The sequence below is a fragment of the Thamnophis sirtalis genome, unplaced genomic scaffold (genome assembly GCF_051295495.1).
Source record: "Thamnophis sirtalis isolate CommonGarterSnake01/CBP01778 unplaced genomic scaffold, rThaSir2_p1.2 scaffold_7, whole genome shotgun sequence".
Classification (NCBI taxonomy): Eukaryota; Metazoa; Chordata; class Lepidosauria; order Squamata; family Natricidae; genus Thamnophis; species Thamnophis sirtalis.
In genome coordinates this window covers 12,985,758-13,006,601 of record NW_028261387.1, presented here as the reverse complement: position 1 = coordinate 13,006,601, position 20,844 = coordinate 12,985,758, and the positions used below count along the sequence as shown (strand labels likewise).

The 20,844-nt window shown below is 41.1% G+C and overlaps 1 protein-coding gene across 1 annotated transcript in view; it reads left to right on the top strand.

Annotated features, from left to right (window-relative positions):
* Positions 1–20,844, top strand: part of LRRC8C (leucine rich repeat containing 8 VRAC subunit C) — a 35,068-nt gene that overhangs the window by 9,914 nt on the left and 4,310 nt on the right. The window contains exon 2 of the mRNA XM_014062842.2: positions 15,564–15,705. Coding sequence (XP_013918317.2) covers positions 15,568–15,705 — 138 coding nt within the window. The 5' untranslated portion in view covers positions 15,564–15,567. The remainder of the gene's footprint in view (positions 1–15,563; positions 15,706–20,844) is intronic.

Below are 20,844 nucleotides of genomic sequence, written 5' to 3'. Positions count from 1 at the left end.
TTTTGAAATGTATGTAAATAGAATTAATAAAATGGGGCTGAACTCCTCAGTAATATTTAAGTAAATTAGGTTTGGCGTATGTGTCTGTGTAATATGCATACATTTTATTAAATAATGAGTCAATGTTACTTGGAATATTTTCCATAGTTAAATATTTTACCAGAGACAGTATCTAGCATTAACTACCTTTGTACCTTACTATTTCAATTCTATTTAAGACTGTTTGCAGTCAGCATAAGTAATTACTTTTGACTATCTTCTTTGGAAAGAATAGCTTAAATTGATATTGTTTTCATCCTCTTGTCAGGCCTGCATTTATATTCCTTTTAGAATTTTGGCCTGCCACACTTTCTCTTATTTCATTATGCTGTTTCTTCAAGTATAGTCAATGGGAGGGGGGATTAGAAGGAGTAGGATTTTGGAATGTATTGTTTTTCATTCTTTGCTAGAAGTCAAGGTCATCCTTTGTCTCCGCACTTTCACACCTGACCGGAAGAAGCTGGGCATGGACGCCAGCGTGGAAGGAGAAAATTGGACCATGTGATGGACTGTGGGTGTGGAGACAAGATCATGAACTTTTAACTGGGTGGGATTCTGATGTAACTTCCAGAGTTGGGATCCCTACAGCTATGTGCCAACATGCCTGTTTTATTAAATTGGAACTTTAAGCATAGTTTTGCCTTCGATTCTGATTTGATTCTACATGGTATTTGGAACGCTGACACCTCTACTTAGTTAGAGCAGTCTTGATTGTATGCCACATTCTGTTTCTGTTTGTTGAATTACGTTATGTGAGATGCTTGGAATGGAAGCCAGGGGTGGGCTGCTAGAGGTTTGCATGGGTTGCATGGGTGATCCTCTAGCTAGGATTCTGCCCAGTTCGATGAATCCCCAAATGCCACCCTGGCTGGCCACACCCACCCTGCCCCTCCCAGGAGTCTCCACATGGCCTATTTATCATGCCAGATAAGTGGAGGGCCTGCGCGGAGGTTTTGGGATGGCTAAAAACGGGCCTACCCGAAGTCCGTAAATGGGGGAAGCCACTTTTGCCCTCCTAGAGGCTCTAAGAAAACCTCCGGAGCCTGGGGAGGGCAAAAAATGGGCCTACCAGGACTTCCGGAAGTCAGGAAATATGCCTGTTTTCTGCCTCTGGAAGGCTTCCTCAGACCGGGGAAGCAGTTTTCGCCCTCCCGGAGGCTTGAGGAAAGCCTTGGGAGCCTGGGGAGAGTGAAAAATGTCCCCCCCACTGTGGACTAGGCCATGCTCACCCAGCAACATGGCATTGAACCCGTTGCTGCAGTTTCTGAAGCCCACCCCTGATGAAGGCATGTTTAAGTTGAAAGCAGAGGTTACAAAAGACATTTAACAGCGAAAAGTAACTATGCAATAAGTAACTATGAAACATGCCCTCTATTACTGGTTCAGTGAGGCATTCTCTCAGGACAGAGGGAAACTTCTCTGGGTTTGAGCTTCAAATTCTTGAAGTGATGCACTCTTTCATGATGAGAAAAACCTTATAACCTTGTAACAATACAACCCTATCTATAACTCCAATCACTTAATGGATTGAAGACCTGATTACAATTGCAATCTATGAGTGAATTGGCTATAGATACATATTTTGCATGGACAGGTATAATGAAATTTGGAACTCATTTATACTAAGTCCGATAGGCTAAAAAAAAAAGAAAGATAGCTATATAAATGTATTGGAAATTAATATCTATCTACTTGGATAATATTGATATTGGATAAGTATATATTATTAACTGTCAATTGCTATAAATATATATTATTTGCTTTTTTTCATTTTTAAGCACCTTTTTATGTATGGTTTTAATATTTGCATTATAGCTATCTTTCTGCTTTGTTTTCATTTTCTGTTTCTTTTAAAGCAATTTTAAAAAAAATACGCTCCTATCTATATGGGCTGGGAAGTAAATCCCACCAAATCAAATGTAAGCTACTCTATTAAGAAATCATATTGTGGGAAATGCATTTTAGGAGTGCAGTCAATAAGGGTGTTTTGCTAACCAGTAGCACTGATACAATAGGTTATTCTGCTTAGCAAATGAGGCTTCATCTTTTTCTGACAGCTGTGGCCCTTTTGACACAGTTGGTCTTGGCAGAGTGTCCAGAACAAGATGATGTTTATATACATTAACTTTTTCCATCAACTTGCTAGAAAACTATTTTAAATTATAGCAGTATGCTAAACTTCAGTCTTCTTAATTTTTTTGTGTATTTTTTTTTTAAAAATCCTGGTCTATCCCTGCATTTGTTTTCACTCTGTTTTAGTGTTTAAAATATTAAAACAAAAACATCCTATAAACCTATTGAAAACAATACATAATATTAAAAAGAATAAAACATAACTTTGGGCATGGTTTGAGATATTCCCAGTATGTGTTTTAATTATGTACAACTTAATGAGATGTTGCATACTGAATTGTAGAAAAGTAGTAGGTTGAAGGTACTTAGCACTAACTTCATAACAATATTGTTTGTTTCTCCATATTTCATAATATTTTATAGCTTTGTATTTCAAATAGTATATTACAAGGTCTTTGTGCCATGTAACTGTGGAGTATATTTACCATGGTTTGAGTAACAAGCTACAATTGTCTGGATTCATGGTGAGCCATAAACCATTGTTTACAACCACAATAACAGGCTTTAAAGAACAAGATATGCGAAAATCCAACCAACAGATGAGGAATGTATGTTTGATCTCCCCTCTCATTCAGTTTCTCTATCTTAACTCTTAGAAGGTGGAGCACTGCAGAGTTAAAACACGAGGAATCAAAAACGATTTCCAGTGCAGATCCACAGATGAAACAGGACAGAGACTCTCATGTCAGTTGCAAGCAAGAGATGAATGAGAAAATTGTGGCAATTGCTTTTATTAAAGGATGGTTTATTTGTGGGGAAAAAAATAGCAATTCTATGCACGGTTGCTACATTGGATGGCTTTTTTGAACAGTCTATCCCAAAATATGTCATGCTCACTGGGAAAGTTGTCCTCTTAATACATTTGGAGAAAGGTGCCTTAAAAATGTTAAATTAGAAGCCCTATGATTGGGTTTGTCTATTTAGAAGTGTCCCCCCCCCAATCAATCAGAATAGAGCTGGAAGGGACCTTGGAGGTCTTCTAGTCCAACCCCTTGCTCAAGCAAGAGACCCTATACCATTTCATACAAGTGACTGTCCAGTCTTTTCTTAAAAACCTCCAGTGCTGAAGCACCCACAACTTGTGAAGGCAAGCTGTTCCACTGATTAATTGTCCCCACTGTTAGGTAGTTTCTCCTTAATTCCAGCTTGCTTCTCTCCTTGATTAGTTTCCATCCATGGTTTCTTGTCCCAGCCTGGTATCTGCAGTTTGGTTGCGACTACGGTCCTAGAATTTTCAGTGCTTGTAAATAATTGCAGACATTGTAATTTAAACTTATTTGGAGAGCAGCAAATTGGGTGTAGAAGGTAAGATATTAAATGAGGAGACCAAGGTTCAATTCCTACTTAACTATGGGAATTTACCAAACAACCTCGAGCCTATTACCATCTTTCACCTCAGTTGCTTCCTAGATTTGTTATTGTAAAGCTGAAATCATAACAAACACGATGCTCGCTACAACTTTATGCATTTTCTAGGCATGAGTTCATTCTAACTCAGTTGGACTTACTTCTGAGCACAAATAGGATCACACTCTGGAGTCCAAATTTCTTTTTAAGAAAATAAATGCTTAAGATGCATTAGATGCCTGAAGAAATATTTTATTAATCCATGTGTGTTAAAGGGCTTTTGAAAAATGCTACCGGCAAGTTGTAAAAGGGCAGAGGTAAGTTAGAATGTATCCTTTATATAACAACCCATATTTCAGGAAATCAATCATACCCCTCCTTAGCTCCCTGTAATCTTAAACTAACGTTTCTTACAAGGAAAGGTCTTGATCAGAAGACCTTTTGATTTTGAAATATGGCAGTTAAATTGCATATTTAGAGAATAGTGTTTGGACAAATCAGCTAGATGTATAGTCTGTTTAATTTCCAATTCAGTTCATTGCTTGCAACTAATTAGGGTGTTTGTTGTCATGAGCAAGCATTATGATATAATTTTAAGGACTTCAGTTGGAGAAATCAGTATATTACTCTTGGCCGATAGAAATTTTATTTAGTGACCCTGGATGTGTGACACAAAGTAGTGTCTCCTCAGAGGAGTTCATGAGTAGCATGCAACTGACCCAAAGTTACCTGTGTCCTAACAAATGACTTGGGGGAAGTATCACACTTTGGACCTAGTTTTTATCTTGTGGCAGTGACAACGTAATCTGGGAGCTGGGCAATATGTGTACTCAAGACAGGGGAAAAAAATGAAATCTTGATTTTGGGATTTGCTGTTTAGATTAGTTTGTTGCTATGGAAATGGCCAATATTTACTAAATATGCAAAAGTAAAACGTAGAGGCTATAATTTTACTTTGTATTCTATTGAGCTGAAAAAAGATGGAAATTAATATTTTTTTCCATTTCCCCTACACTTTTCCTTTCTTCATCTTTCTCTTTCATTTCCCTACTATGTTTATTTTCATTTGTATTTTATATCATCTATCTATCTAACTATCTATCTATCTATCTATCTATCTATCTATCTATCTATCTATCTATCTATCTATCTATCTATCTATCTATAATCTCTCTGGGCTACCTAGAATTACCTATATGAAATTGCAGAGGGGCAATAAATATATACATGGTATGTTACATCCATTGCCTCGTAATAGCTCATAATAGTTCATAATAGCTTTGAGAGGTGATGATGCCCTGTCTGATTTTAAATGCAAATTTGAATCTGGGATTCCTTAATTCTAGTCTAGTTCTGTTTTCTTTTTAATATGTTTCTCCATGAGTCTTGATCATCTAAAATGATTCTTTGTAATTTCTGGCATCCTGAATATGCCATTGGCTAATGCAGAGAATGAAACAAAATATTGACAAGTATTTAAATGTTTCTGCCTTTCATACCAATTTTTTTTATTTGCAAGGTTTCTCTAATGTTTGTATTGTGTAAGGCAATACTTCATGTTTAAAAGGAAATATCCAGATTAACAAATTGCCCTGATGGTATGATCTGGTTGAAAAATTGTTCAAACACTTGATGTGAAAATAACATGTGATGTCATTGGAATATTCTAGAATCCTTGGGGAATGCTTTGCTCTGCGGGCCAAATGTGATGTACCATGAGCCTTTGCAGTATTCAGATGCTACGGAGATTAGAGATGTTTCTTTTTGGTGTTCTGAGGGGGGAAATTTGGCCTGTTGGCTTAAAAGTGAATAATTTGAGGTATTAAGCTGATCTTTAAACATTTTTTTAAGCTTTCTAGTTTCTCCAACAATTTTTTATATTTTAAGCATTTATAGTCTCTGTCATTTAATGTTGATGTTTTTGAACTCTGGAATGTTCTAGTTATGATCAACAAAAATGGGTGGCTCATCAAATATGTGACAAGTTGGCAAAAAACATACAAATCTGTAAAACAAGCTGGCCTTGCCAGCGTTTATCATCCTGCTCTGAACAGAAAGTACTTGCAAAACCTAACACTGTTTCTTATATTCATCATCCCACAGAGTTCCTTCAATCATAATAGTAGATAGCATTATTTGTCCCTACTGTAAAAGAAGCCAGAATTTCTAAAGAGTGAAAAGAATAACAACCATTTTGCTAAATTAAGCAGATCCAGAAATTAAATTGTATTGGATTAATAGTTAACAACAGAAGGAAATTGCAATTAAAAACAAGAAGTAAACAGTAATTCCAAGCAAGAAATAGTGGTCTTATTTTTTTCCAGCCAAAATAGTTAACAAATAAATAACTAGTAGTTATTTGGAGTTAGTAAATAATACAATTTACAAGGTTACAATGCTCAGCCCTGATTTATACGTCATCTCATTAGCTATTGGTGCTACCACTGTAAATTTACTTGAAACATTGTAATCCTTGGCTGTCATACATGTTTTACTGTATAGTAGATCAAATCCATAAATTTTAAAACAAGACTCTGGATTCCATAATTAAGACAAATGATTGTTAAGAGTAATACAGGAAGCCATTCTGAGTTCTACTCCTAGTGACTTTTCCAGATGACACTGTGAATTATAAATCAATATGCACATTGCAGTAAAGTGAGCTTGTTTTGTATTAATTAAAAAATAGGGGAGTACTGTGGTGTAATAATAATTATGTTGTCTGGTTTATTGTTGCACTTGCAAAATTGGTACTATACCTGACGTCTTAGCATTGTATAGCATTTGAAAGGCATCCTGAAAGAAATGCAAACATTTGATTTGACATGCAACTTCTGAAAAATAAACCAGATGCTGATACAAATTAAGATTTGTATTTGTATTTAATGAACATTTTTTTACAGAACATCACTTTTCTTGCTTATTACAGCGAATGGTTCTTCTTTGTCTTAAAAATAAACCTAGAGAGGAACAACGGTGATCTGAGTGGAAAATAAAACTTACATTGCAAGAAGCAACTTAGATGTTTACTTCAAGTTGTAATCTAGCAAGGTGTCTTTTAGCATCTGATTCTATAAGTTTCTAAGAAATGTAGCTCATTTCCACACTAGTGATTTATAATGTTTTCACAGCACCACCCAAACATTGAAGTGATATAAAGCCTGGCTTCACTGTTGTTGTTTTGGCACAATTGTGAACAATTGTAGGAGACACTCTAAATCCCTAGTGTGGAAATGACCTTTGTGTTAGCCAACAATGTGATTATTAATGTATCTGTTCAAAAGTAAGATTGATTGCAATGCTAAAACGGTTAGAGATTATTTGATTAGGGAAGGCAGAGTTGGGAATAGGCAATTAAAAGTGTGTTTGGGCAGCAAACTGCCACAAATACTTTCCCGTACAGTTTTAACACAAATGGCAAATCCAGAAATTCCAGCGGCATTTTATTTTTGCTGGAGCATGTCCTACCTATCTTTTATATGTATTGTAAACTAAAAAGAATAAATGTTTTAACCATGTTCATCCCAAAATATGTCTATGGAGATTCTCAGTCATACAGGTCATAATTGTGCTTTTTCAAGAGGCAACTGGACTTTCTGGTTTTTCTTTGAAAATGTTTCGCTTCTCATCCAAGAAACTTCTTCAGCTGTGTTGAAAAAATTTGTATTTGTTGAAGATTTGCCGTTGTTGCATTTCTCCTTAAAGTAATTAACTCCATTTAGCTTTCAAATGCACAGAATAATCAACCAGTCCTTCGAAACAAGGAATAATGTGGTGTTTCTATTACCAGACCACACTATTTCATATTGCTTCTATGCACACCTCTCATGATTCACACACAGTAGACAGAAAAAGTAGATAATAAAAATCTCTCAGCTTTTCCTTCACATTCTGTTTCTTGGTTAAGAAAGAACATTTTGTCATGTAATCTCCTCACTTGCTGCCTGGAGTCAGAATCCCAAAGAACAAAGTACTCCATTTATAGGTTTAATTATTCCTTCCTGATATTATGTGGAATCATAACTTTGGTGTGGATTCAAAAATTTCCACTTCATCGAATTAGCAACTATCCCCAAATGATTTTCTCAAATCAATTCAGGCATTAAGCCAGAAGTAATGGCTTTGCAGATCCTTTAGGGAAGCTTGCATGATAAGACTTTATGTACAAATGATGTACTATGCTCTGGGTACACAAATTTGACAGAATGCTCATGAAGTGATTAACAGTTCGTATTATGTCCCCATGCTATGTTTTTTTCTGTGTGTTGTACAAAATGGCAGTTGGTCTTATCTGAACTGCTATCTTCAGGTCTCGGACAGGAGGCTCCAGTGGATGGTATTGACACGCCCATTTGGCCACGAGACTGGGATGAAGCTGAAGACACGCCTCTTCACCCTTCCTTCTCCACTTCATCGAAGTGAGCTCCCCTCAGACCTGAAAACAAGGCACAAAGGAGAACTCTCACCACCCCAGCTATCATACTACCTAGGGCGGGAACTGGAGCCTCCTGTCCGAGCCCTGAAAATAGCAGTTCAGGTAAGACCAACTGCCATTTTCCGGAGCGAGGGACAGGAGGCTCCAGTGGATGGGACCTACCAAAGCTAAATCTCAGGGGCGGAGAACTCATGCTCTACAATAACCTCCTGTAGCACCCTGCACCCAAATGCTGCATCAGCTGATGGGAACGCGTCCAACTGTAATGTCAGATAAACGGCGATGGTGATGCCCATGTAGCCGCTCTGCAAATGTCCTCTGTGGGGACCTGGGAGGCCCAAGCCACCGAGGTGGCAGCGGTCCTCGTCAAGTGTGCCGTGATGCCGGCTGGCACCGGCAACCTCTGGGATTCGTATGCTAGGGATATGGCTAAGTGGATCCACTGGCTAATGGTGGAAGGCGTTACCCTCATATCCAGAGACGACGGTTGGAAAGATAGGAAAAGTGCCTCTGACCTTTGGAAGGAGGCCGTCCGCTTCAGGTAAATACACAGGGCCCATCTGACATCCAACCGATGCCATTGCTGTTCCTTTTCCCTAGCCGGATTAGGGCAGAAATCGGGGAGAATAAGCTCCTGGGAACGGTGGCATATGGAATTCATCTTAGGAAGGAAGGCTGGGTCCAACCTCAACATGACCCTGTTGTTGTGGAACATGCAAAGTCCTCCTAGCTCTGATACCCTTCTAGCCGACGTGATGGCGACTAGGAATACCACCTTAAGGGTTAGGTGTTTCAGGCTAACCGTTCTCAACGGCTCAAAGGGCTACTCCATGAGAGCCCGTAGCACGGTGGGAAGATTCCATGTGGGGAATTTATGCACCATTGGGGGGTGCAGGTTGGAGCCTTCTCGAAGGAACCTCTTCACAACAGGAAGTTGGGTGAGAGGAACTGGGCCCTCGCCCAGTGGCAAGCGCGGCTAGTTACCTGCGCACAGTCCCCCGGGCGAGACCCTTGTCTAGGCCGTCTGTGGTACCGAGGCCCTGGTGGACTCAATCCTTTTGCCTGGCACCAGGAAATGAAAGCCACCCATGTAGAGTCATAGATCCTTGAGGTGGCATTTCTGCGAGAGGCCTCTATGGTTCTAATCACCCGCAGAGAAAATTGAGCTCCCTTTAGGTGCTCCCGCTCAATCTCCACACGGCTAGTGGGGCAGCCAGTGTGTTTCCGGGTGCATCAGCTTCCCTTGGTGCAGCTCTGTTTCCCCCTCCGGTATCCGCCATGGAGGCTGGACTGACAGAATCTTGAGGTCCGCGAACCAGGTCTCCTCAGCCAGTGAGGAGCCACCAGGATCAGCTCTGCCTGCTCCCTGACTAGCTTCTGAACTACCCCGGAAAGGAGAGGGAGGGGAGGAAAAGTGTACAGGGGCGTCGACTCCTTCCATTCCCCAAGCTGGGAACCGAGAGAAGAACCGCGGAAGCTGGGTGTTGGCTGGAGTGGCAAAGAGGTCCACTACTAGCCATCTGAACCTCCGGCAGATGCTCTGGAACAGCTCCTGGGACAGGCACCACTCTCCGACTGAGCCAGTCGGCCTGATGGTTGTCGATCCCCATGATGTGCTCCGCCCAGATCGACCGCAGATGTCTCTCTGCCCAGCTGCCTAGCGACATCACTTTGGTGTGCAGTGCCCTAGAATGCGTGCCACCCTGTCGATTTATGTGGGCCTTGGCCGCCACGTTGTCGGTGAGTAGCAGGACGTGATGACCCTCGACAGCGGTCTGGAAATATCGAAGCGCTAGATGGATCACCCGGAGCTCCAGCCAGTTGTTGTTGTGTCGGAGCTCCTGCCAGGACCACCGGCCCTGTGCCAACTGGGACCCCAGGGTCGCCCCCCCCATCCAAACAGGCTGGCATCCGTGGTGAGAACGAGGCACTCCTGGTCCCTGAACTTGCACCCCTTGAGCAAGGCTGGGGACAGCCACCACTTGAGGGAAATCTATAGCTGAGGGGTGGCCTCGACCTTGGCTGGGGAGCTGCTGGTGTTGGCTGTCTGGAACGGTAGGAGTCACCACTGCAGAGTCCTGGCATGCAACTGTGCCCACGGTACTACCTCGATGCAGGATATGAGTTTCCCCAACAAGCTGGATAGAAAGGCTATGGGAACACAACGGTCCCTACGGACCTGCTTAATCATCTTAACCAAACTGACTTGCGGTCTGGGGAGAGAAAAACCTTTCCTGCACGGGAGTCTATGACCACCACTAAATGGAGAATTCTAGTTGACGGGGTGAGGGAACTCTTTTCAAAGTTGTCGGAGAACCCCAGCTCCTGAAGGGTGTCCACGACCTGCCAGAGGTCTGCCCCCGTCTGACCCGAGAGTGCCCCCTGGACAAGGATGTCATCCAGGTAGCAATGTAGCCTAATGGGAAAGCCCCTTGGGTAGGCTGCCACCATCACCAGTACTTGGTGAATGACCTAGGTGCAGAGGATAACCCAAAGGGAAGGGCCCTGTATTGGAAGTGGCGGCCCAGGTAGGAGAACCACAGGTACTGCCTGTGGTGCAGGAGGTTGGGAATATGGAGATAAGCCTCCGTGAGATCTATAGAAGCCATATAATCTCCCTCCCGTATACCTGCTAGAATGGATTTAAGCGAGGACATCTTGAACCTGCAGTATACAGGATGTTAGTTCAAGAGCTTCAAGTTGAGAATAGCTCTCCAACCTCCTGAAGCTTTCGGCATGAGGAACAGATTTGAGTAGAACTCATGGCCCACCTGGTCCGAGGGGACCGGTTCTATCGTGCCGATGTCAAGCAGATGGGTCCACAGCTGGTAACTGTAATGCTTGGGAAAAATCTGGCTCAATGTTATAAAAACATCTGTTGTTAGTGCCAGGGTTTGGGAAGGCAGTGGGCTTTTCACATTGCTTCTTGACAACTTCCAGAAAGCGGTGAGGGGCAGGAATCTCCTCCTTCTTTTTGCTGCACGCCCTTCCTTAGCCCCCTCCCTAGCTCCATCTATCCCCCCCTCCTCTTCTACCTGTGCAGTAGCATGCACTTTGCATAGAAGAGACTGGACTAAATTTGGGGGCAATAGTCCAGTAAATGCCGGAGTTTCTGGCTTGTCATCCTCCTCATCCTCAGACAGGTCAGGATCTCTCTAGGGTCTGTCCCCTGTTACTGAACCTTCACTAATGAGGGAAGGAGAGGTAGGGTAGCTCATGGGATTGGATGGAGGCTGAGCTTGGGATGAGCTGGCCCTAGGATTCCCACCTTGATCTGGTGATAAGGACTGAGCAGTCTGCTCTTGCAATCCATGTGCAATTCCAGAGGCAATTGCTCTTTTGATGAGATTTTGCAGCCCTCTTGGTAGATCATATTTGATATGAGATATTTGTTAAGTGAGTTTTGCCCCATTTTTACAACCTTTCTTGCAGTCTTTACGTGAATCACTGTAGTTGTTAAGTTAGTAACAAAGTTATTAAATAAACCTGGCTTCCCCATTGACTTTGCTTGTCAGAAGGTCGCAAAAGGTGATCACATGACCTGCGACACTGCAGCCTTCAAAAATATAAGTCAGTTGGCAAGCACCTGAATTTTGATCATGTGATGATGGGGAAACTGCAACAGTCGTAAGTGTGGAAAAGTGTAAAAATATTCAGTGCCATTGTAACTTTGAACAGTCAGTAAATGAACTGTTGTAAGTCAAGGATTACCGCTAGTTGTACAATAGCTGCATTGGGTGTGATTGCAAAGTAACCCACTTCTAAGTCCTTTCCAAATCTTGATGTAGTATTTCAGGACTTGGAGCTGATGAAAACCTGGTTATCTCAGGAGAAAGAGAAAAGGCAGATTGTGCCAATTTCAACAGTCACGCAAGATCAGATATAATGAGAATAGTATCTTTACTGCGGACAAAAATCAACCACAATAGATTGTGTAGTATATTATACTGCAGTGCAAAGAAGTCAGAGATCTAGGTAGCTATTCACCAAATTTAAACTCTCAGGTTCTTTTTCTACCTTTTTAAAGTGGCAAGGTGCTTGATGGCTTGAAAAGATGGATGAGATATTAGAGCCGATTTCTAGCCCATAAACCACTGGTTTCTGCCTCTGCAGCCTCTGCTCTTATACTACATTATACCATTTTGGCTAGAACTGCCGAAAAATGAATTTAAATTTCTGTGGGGTTGTCCACACTACCACTGCGATACATGTGAAAAACACTGGAATCTTGGTTGATTAAAATTTTTCTAAACTATAGTTTGCTACTCTTGCCTTCACTCTGAAACTCCCAGACTAGTTAAATTGTGTCTGGGAGTCTTCTGCCAAATCTATCTGAAAGCTGAATTAAGGATTAAATGTCTGGAGACCTGAGATTTACTGCTAAGCCTGATAGCTTGGACTCATTTGAAAGAATTCTATAACAGTACTGTGGTCACAAAAAGAAAATACATATATAGGAATTATTAATAATGCAGGTTATCTTGAAGCAAACTGATGCATAGGCTTTAACTTGAATTTAGTGCCATTGCTAGATATTTTTTTTAATACAATCACTTTCTCTTATTCTGTGTTCTTCCTGATCAACTTTTTAACTGCTACTCAACCTATTTGAATCTCAAACCTTCATCCAGGAGTGACTCCTGAGTTGCCAGTGTGCAGTAGGTAAATGAATTAACTTACAATATATCCTGGTGCATAGGCCCTCTCAATCTTTTGAAATTCAGCATAGACTTTCATTATGTTTGAATGAATGTTTGAATGTTTATTTCATTTGTATGCCACCCTTTTCCCCCGAAGGGGGACTCAGGGCGGCTCACAACTCAAACCAGGGAAGGGGGATACAGACAAATTAACAACAACACAAAACAATATATAATTTAAAACACGCAACAATCATACCATTCAAGATAGGGCAACGGTTCTTTAGCCCCAGGCCTGTCGGAACAGCCAGGTTTTAAGGGCTTTGCGGAAGGCCTGGAGGGTGGTGAGGGTGCGAATCTCCACGGGGAGTTCGTTCCAGAGGGTCGGAGCAGCCACAGAGAAGGCTCTCCTCCGGGTAGTCGCCAGTTGACACTGGCCGGCGGATGGAATTCGGAGGAGGCCTAGTCTGTGGGATCTAATCGGTCTGGTGGAGGTAATTGGCAGCAGGCGATCTCTCAAGTACCCAGGTCCAATACCATGAAGGGCTTTATAAGTGACGACTAGTGCCTTGAAGCGTATCCGGAGACCAATAGGCAGCCAGTGCAGCTCGCGGAGGATAGGTGTTACGTGGGTGAACCGAGGTGCACCCACGATCGCTCGCGCGGCTGCATTCTGGACAAGCTGAAGTCTCCGAATGCTCTCCAAGGGCTGCCCCATGTAGAGCACGTTGCAGTAGTCCAGTCTAGAGGTCACAAGGGCGCAAGTGACTGTTGTGAGGGCCTCCCGGTTCAGGTAGGGACGCAACTGGTGCACCAGGCGAACCTGGGCAAATGCCTCCCTGGTCACAGCTGGGGCATTCCTTATTCAAGGAATGCTATCTGTACTAGCAACCTCATAGCTTTTCTTTATTTATGTGATGAAGACCAATTAGGGGAAAACAATTGAAAGATGAAACTATTTTAGAATCAAGATAGGTGTGGTGTGTGTGTGTGTGTGTGTGTGTGTCTGTTTTCCTCATTACTCATCCCCATTTGAGTAATAAGTCCTGACTTAAGCCTACTTCCAGGCCTTTAATTACCAAACATTAACCATGTTTCTGCTTCTGTTTACTCAGTTGGAGGTTTGAGTGTAATGTCATCTTGGGAAAAAATTACGAAGATTCAAGTTAATTGGGGCAGAAGCAACATTTGTACTATAAATGATCCTGCTGTTTTCCTATATAGCTTATAAGAAGAAGACATGATGAGATTTACAAGTGGGCAAAACATCGGTTTATATATAATTGATTTTATCTGTACCAAAGTTTTTAGGCTGGTAGATTTTAAAATAACAGCTCAGGATGCAATATAGGAAGACTGAAAACAAAGCTAGAAGAAATGATAGGCTTGTTTGTTCCTTGATTAGCATAAACCACTATAATTTCTGCATTTCTTGGGTGGAGTCTAAGATTTACTTTTGGGAAGTGGGATTGGAGACTAAGAAATGAATAATTCTTTCTGAGTATATGAATTCCTTTCTCTTGAATGTCCACACATGGGGTCTAACCTACAATGTGGTTTATCTGATTGGCTTGGCATTTTGAATGCAAAGACATAATTTAAGACTTAGTTCTCTGTCTGATCACAGACAGTTGTAGTTTATTCAGATTGTGGTTTCATGTTTAAAGAGAGAGAATGGGTCCCAAGCTTTTATTCTCTTGGCTCCCTTCCCTTTGCTCCTGCTAAGTCATCAGTCATATTTCCTAGAAACTCCCTTCCTTTCTAACTTAATTGACTGTCCTGTATGTTCTTGATGTGTCTTCTTCCCGTATAGCTGTTGGCAGGAAGAGTCTGGGGCTTTCCTATTGCTGAATTAAATTGCTATTCACTCATTTTTGAATTGGCAGAAAACAACTAGCAAACAAATTTGCTGCCCTATTGTTGATCCTTATCTATGTAGCATTTATTACTTCTACTTTTGACTTGCAACCAAAATATCTAATAGCAGTCTTTCAAGTTGGGCTGGCACTTGATTCTGAAATGAGGTACTTCAGGCAGATCAGTGGAGTAAAAACAGAATTTTGAATTTGTAAAAGTTAAGTAAGGAGTAGAAGAGGTTGATGGTAGAAGCTTAATTTGTAAAAGTTAAGTAAGAAGTAGAAGAGGTTGATGATAGAAGCTTAGACAGATTGGAATACAGATGTTCTGGTTACTGATTTGTTTAGCTTGTCATGGAAAGAACATCCAGGTTTGAAGCAGTGTCTGATGAATTCCATCCTTAAGAGGCTTTGAACAATCAATCATTCTCTAGGAGATCATGTGATCAGTAAGAAACTTTGGAAACATTAATACTTCCACATTCCATCATCACTTCTAGACTATTGTTTCCTACCCTGGCATCTCTCTTTTTGTATAGTGTTCCAGGCACAGAATCCCCCAATATCACCACTGCTAAGAATCAGGGGAATTGAAATTCACACATCTGGAAGATGCCAAGTTTTAGAAAATGTTTAGACTGACTGACTCTCTCTCTGTATGTATGCATGTATGTATGTATGCATGTATGCTTCAGTGGTGGGTTCCGGATTCCGTTCCAACTGATATGGTTGGAATGGCTCCAGTGGCATCTACATACATGCACGCGCGCACACACGCGTGCAAGCGTTGTAGCATCAAATGACGCTTTCACAAGCCTCCGCAATGCTCCAGCTGCTCAGCAGAGCGTCGCGCAGGTGCTGTATGTGCCGTGCGTGTAAGTGCCAAAAGCTTAAAGCACAGATAAGGCGGGTGGGTGGGTGGACCCTCCGGAGCACCGTACCAGAACGGTACCCGGTGCTCCGGGCAGGATCCGGTACACCCATACCGGGGCGTATCTCCTGCAACCCACCACTGGCATGAATGCATGTTAGGGTTGCACTGAATAAAACAGTAACATTTTTCATATTAAAAAAGTAACCATTTCACACATTCTCCCTTTTGTTCTTTTTCAGAACAATGATTCCTGTCACTGAATTCCGCCAATTCTCTGAACAGCAGCCAGCCTTCCGTGTTTTGAAGCCATGGTGGGATGTATTTACAGACTACCTTTCTGTTGCCATGTTGATGGTTGGTGTGTTTGGTTGCACATTACAGGTAAATAAATAGGACTCCAAGTTAAAAATGAATAATACCATAGAAGCAGAACTGTGATTTGTCTCAGATTCTAAATGCTGTTTTTTAAAAAAAAAAAGATTTTAAGATCATGGATATTAAGAGTTTTTTGTTCATCTGCTCAAGTAACATAGCAGACCAATTTGCAATAGTGTCATTCAGCTTTTGGAGTAGTGGGCTCCAGAATAACATGTGGTCATTTAAATCAGTGTTTTTCAACCTTTTTTGTGCAAAGGCACACTTTTTTCATGAAAAAAATCACGAGGCACACCACCATTAGAAAATGTTAAAAAAATTTAACTCTGTGCCTATATTGACTATATATAAAGTAATTTTCCCACGGCACACCTTACACTATGTCACAGCACACTAGTGTGCCGCGGCACAGTGGTTGAAAAACACTGATTTAAATAATATGATATAGGAGAAAAGCAAGCAGAGCTGGTGGGTGGAGTTAAACATGTCATCAGTTTAGAATCTTTAATTCTTATCTAGGATCAATTTAGTGCTGACCATTAGTTGACTAGATTCTTGTGCATAGGTTTGTATAAATCTATGCTGCAACTTTATGAATGGTCCTGATTCCTTGCTTGGACAAAAATCCTTTTTATTTAGCTATCATATTAATATAAGGTCTAGTTGTCCTACTCTACACTTGACAGCTGATAGTTTCAGGTTAGTATCTGTTTTAAATTATAGATCTCCATAAACTTGAGCCTATCCAAGTCAGGCACAAAAAACCAGGACCATTGTGTAGATTGCAGATTAACCAATTTATTGAAGCCTATACACAAGAATCTAGTCAACTAACAGTCAGCACTAACTGGCACTAGATAAGGGTCAATGGAATTCATAGGAAGGTGGAGTTGGATCTCTTGTACTGATGCAAGGACTCTAAACTGGTGTCATGTGTAACTCTGCCCCCCCCCCCCCGCTTTTCCTGCTCTTCTCCTACATATGACGCATCTTTGGCACAGTTATATGTGTCTCCAAATGGAGTGTTCTCATAACCTGCGCCCACACTTTTGTAGTACATTGGAAAGATTCTCAAGTGTATGGCTTGAGGTCAGAGTTGATTGCAGCTCCAGGCTTTGTATGCAACCCCAACCACTCTAAAACTTGCTACATGATTACATCTACTTAATGAATACATAGGTAGTAAATATTTACTTTTGTTTTGATTTAAATACAATTTTGTTTGTCCCTATAGCTTCCTTTTGATCTAAATGTTTAGATCAAGTCTAATAAGATTCATGCTCTTGGTATGTGCTAATTTGGGAAGGGGATGGGAACATAACTACTTCTTTTAAATTTAAAGAATGAGAAAAAAAATTTGAAGACAAGAAAAGATTGTATTAAAGATTTACAACATAAGCAATTGTGATGGAGTTTACAAAGAAAAAACACATTCCACTGTTATTCTTATAAGTCACTTTAGATTGGAACATATATGAAGATAATGGCACAAGAGTTTAGCGTTTTAATTTCTTCAACATTTTATACAAAAAATTCTTCATCCATTCTCATCTCTTATCTATTAGCAGATAATACTCATTAATCAATGAGCAAAAATCCATTCAGTTACTAATACATACACACACAATCTTAAACAAGTAAACCAACTTATTTCCTTTCCTAATCAATCCAGTGATTTATAATTTTCTATAAAAATTCAACAACAAAAGTCCCTTCCCATATCATCTCATTGCTATAAACAAATCCTTAAAGCCTTGTCATTCCGACTTAAGAAACATTTCATTAAAAGCTACCAGAAACAACAACATATTGAAAAATCTTGATCTTTAATTCCTTCAAATACTGTCCCACAAATTTATCATTTTGCCTGTATTTCCTTTCAGAAACTCCTTTGGAAGCTTACCACTGTCCTTCAATTTTAACACTAAAGCTTACCACTGTCTCTATAAAATACAACAAAAAAAATTTAATACATAGACACTATCAGCTAGAAATCAGCTACTTAAAAGGAAGCAAGATTTTCAAAAGGAGGATCATAAAATTGATTATATATATTATATATATTCTCCTATTGAAAAGTGCCCTATTGAAAACAATTTTTTGATTTCTGTGATAAGAATAGCATTCAAATGCTCTATATTAAGTTGTTGTTATTCTCTTTCCTTCCACTCATACTGTATTCTGTCTTTCTTCAGTTGGCAGTCAGTAGCAGTTATATGCAAGACTGAAATTATTGACTCTAAAGGCCATTATTCTTGGCCAGAGGCCTAGTGCTAACTAAATGTCTTCCTTCTGACTTTTCCCAGTCTGTGTATGTATTACCATGATCACAAGAGTCCATGTAAATTGTTTCCGAGATGCGAACCAAATTATTTGTGGAAGCAGGAAGTAGTGGAAACCGCAAGCATATAGAGCATTGGTAGCTAACCTTTTTCTAAAGGTGTGCCAAAATTGTATGCACGCACAAGTGCCCGCCTATCTGCACATGCACGCATGACCCTACCCTGCACATGCGTATGCCTCCCCATGCATATGTGCATCCCCCCATGCAGGGGGAGTTTTTGCCCTCCCCAGGCTCTTTCCTGAAGCCTGGGGAGGGCGCAAATAGCCCAACAGGAACAAACTTCCAGTTTGCACACTGGACTGTTTTTTGCCCTCCCCAGGCTTTAGGAAAGCCTAAAGAGCCTGGGGAGAACAAAAAACGGCCCATTGGGAAGTTCGGGAACAATATTCTGGTTGACCTGTTCGGACTATTTTTTGCCCTCCTCATGCTCCGGAGGCTTTCCTGAAGCCTGGGGAGGACGAAAATGGCCTCTCCGGCCCTCCGGACGGCCAAAATCAGTTAGCCGGCATGCACATATGCGCCGGAGCTGAGGGCTGCCATACAGGAAATATGGCTCCACGTGCTACCTGTGGCACTCGTGCCACAGGAACGCCATCATAGATATAGAGAGTAGGTGGAATTTGATAATCCAGTTTGGCATAATATTACAGCCAAAGTAGAAATATTATTAAATAAAAATTCTGAACACAAGGTCCTGGTGCCAATGACCTGTACCTAAATTAGAGATCCAGATATCTCCTTCTGTCCTTGTGGATTCTGTAGCTAAACTGGAAGGAGGTGCTAAGAGAGGGGGCGAGCTTGGAGTCCTTGCACTGCAGAAATCCCTGAAGCCTTATCTGACCAAGGGAATGCAATTAGTCTGGCAAGATTCTTGTAACATAGGGGACTGAGAGTAAAGTTTCTGTTTGAGATTGTTCACAATTGGTTGCTTGTGCCTGACAGCCACTCTGTCATGCTCCTTTACCTAAAAATACACTGTTTTGCCTCCTGCAATCTTTCAACGTGGCTATCATGGCAAGATACAAATTGCAGGTACAATATTAAAAGATATCAGGGAAAATACATCAACAGCATTGCACCATGTCACATTGGGTAATAAGATACTTGATGATACTTCAGATCAAGACTTAGTGTAATTTGCTTTGTTTGAACTTTGTGATTTGGGTGAATCCACCCATTATGGCTTTGTCAATCTCGTGAAGTAGAAAAGCTAGAGGGGTCTCCAAACCCCAGGTCATAACTTGGAACCAGGCCAGAGCCCATTAAGAACCGGGCCATGCAAACAGTGGGCAAGTGTGTGTTTGAAGTTGTATTAGTGCAAGCGGCATGCTTGTGCAAGACCATCCCCTTTCCTTCCCTGCCACCAGTCCGTGGAGCTAGAAAGGTTGGGGACCACTGAGCTACAGTGTGCTAATGAATAAAACACCGGAAAATAGCAAGGAAAAAAGCAAAATGTTTGAATTTATACCGCTGCTCATTTCCTCTTCTGCAAAGAGAGCTGCTTTGCTGGCACAAAACTGTGATTATTCAGATCATATCAGAAATTCAGACCAATGCGTCATTTGCAGTATTCTTATTACTAAGCATGGGACTAATTGTTTAATATAAAGAATTATTTTCTGCAGAGCATTGTGGTCCACAACAAAGAATTTGAAAACACTTGTTTGGGCATTGTTGTTCTCTGTTTACCTAAAAAGAAAACTAAAACATCCCTCACCCTAATATTTTCCCCTTAAAATATGAGAGCTATCTTTTATTGAGAATATAATAGTAGAAGCAGATTGGTTTTTCATCTTTCTTTTTGGGGTGGGAAGTCAACTTAAATTCACAATCATCCTTCTTTTGATAAATGTAGTAGTGTTTTGGGTTGCAGGGGTACAAGTGGCCTAAAACAAAACTTTTGTTAAAACTGGAACTGGTAACATTTAAAGCCACTATATGGACCTTTTGACTTGCATATTTCCTATAAGTTGATGGAGAATAGCTCCTTGTCCTTTCTCTCTCCAAGATTGCCTCATTTGTCCTGTCTCTTATGAGGCTTGAGAGTGCATAGAGCAATAGAGCAAAGTGTAATTACAGCTGCTTTTAATAGGTTGGCCTGGCAGTCCATTCCAGATGTTGAAGTTAAGGTGGCCTTAAGCTGCCAGGCAGTGGTGGGTTTCAAAAAATTTTCGAACCTACTCTGTGGGTGTGGCCTCCTTTGTGGGAGTGGCTTGCCAGCCATGTGACCTGGTGGGAGTGGCTTGCTGGCCATGTGTTTTCTCTCTCTCTCTCTCTCTCTCTCTCTCTCTCTCTCTCTCTCTTTCCTTCCTTTTGTCTCTGTCACTTTTTCCTTTTTTCTTTCATCTCTCTCTCACTTTTTCTTTCTTTTTTCTTTTTTTCTTTCTTCCTTTCTTTCTCTTTCTCTCTCTGTGTGAGTCTGTGTGTGTGTGTGTGTGTTTGTGTGTGTGTGTCAGTGGTGGGTTTCAAAATTTTTTGGAACCTCTTCTGTAGGTGTGGCCTGCTTTCTGGTGGAACTACTTCTAACCAGTTCGGTAGATTTGACGAACCGGTTCTACTGAACTGGTAGGAACCCACCTCTGCTGCCAGGGTTAGCTTCATGCTCACCTTTGAATAAATGTAGGGTTTTCACGCCCCTGTTGGTGGTTAAAGAGATGCCCATAACAAAAGTCTGGAAACACCTATCTGGCCATTTTGATGGTAAAGAGAAGGCCCTGTGATTTGCCTCCTTGTTGCTAAGCAACTACAGGACATAGTTTGCATGCCGTTTTTTTCTCCCAGGCTGCCGGAATGCCCAGATG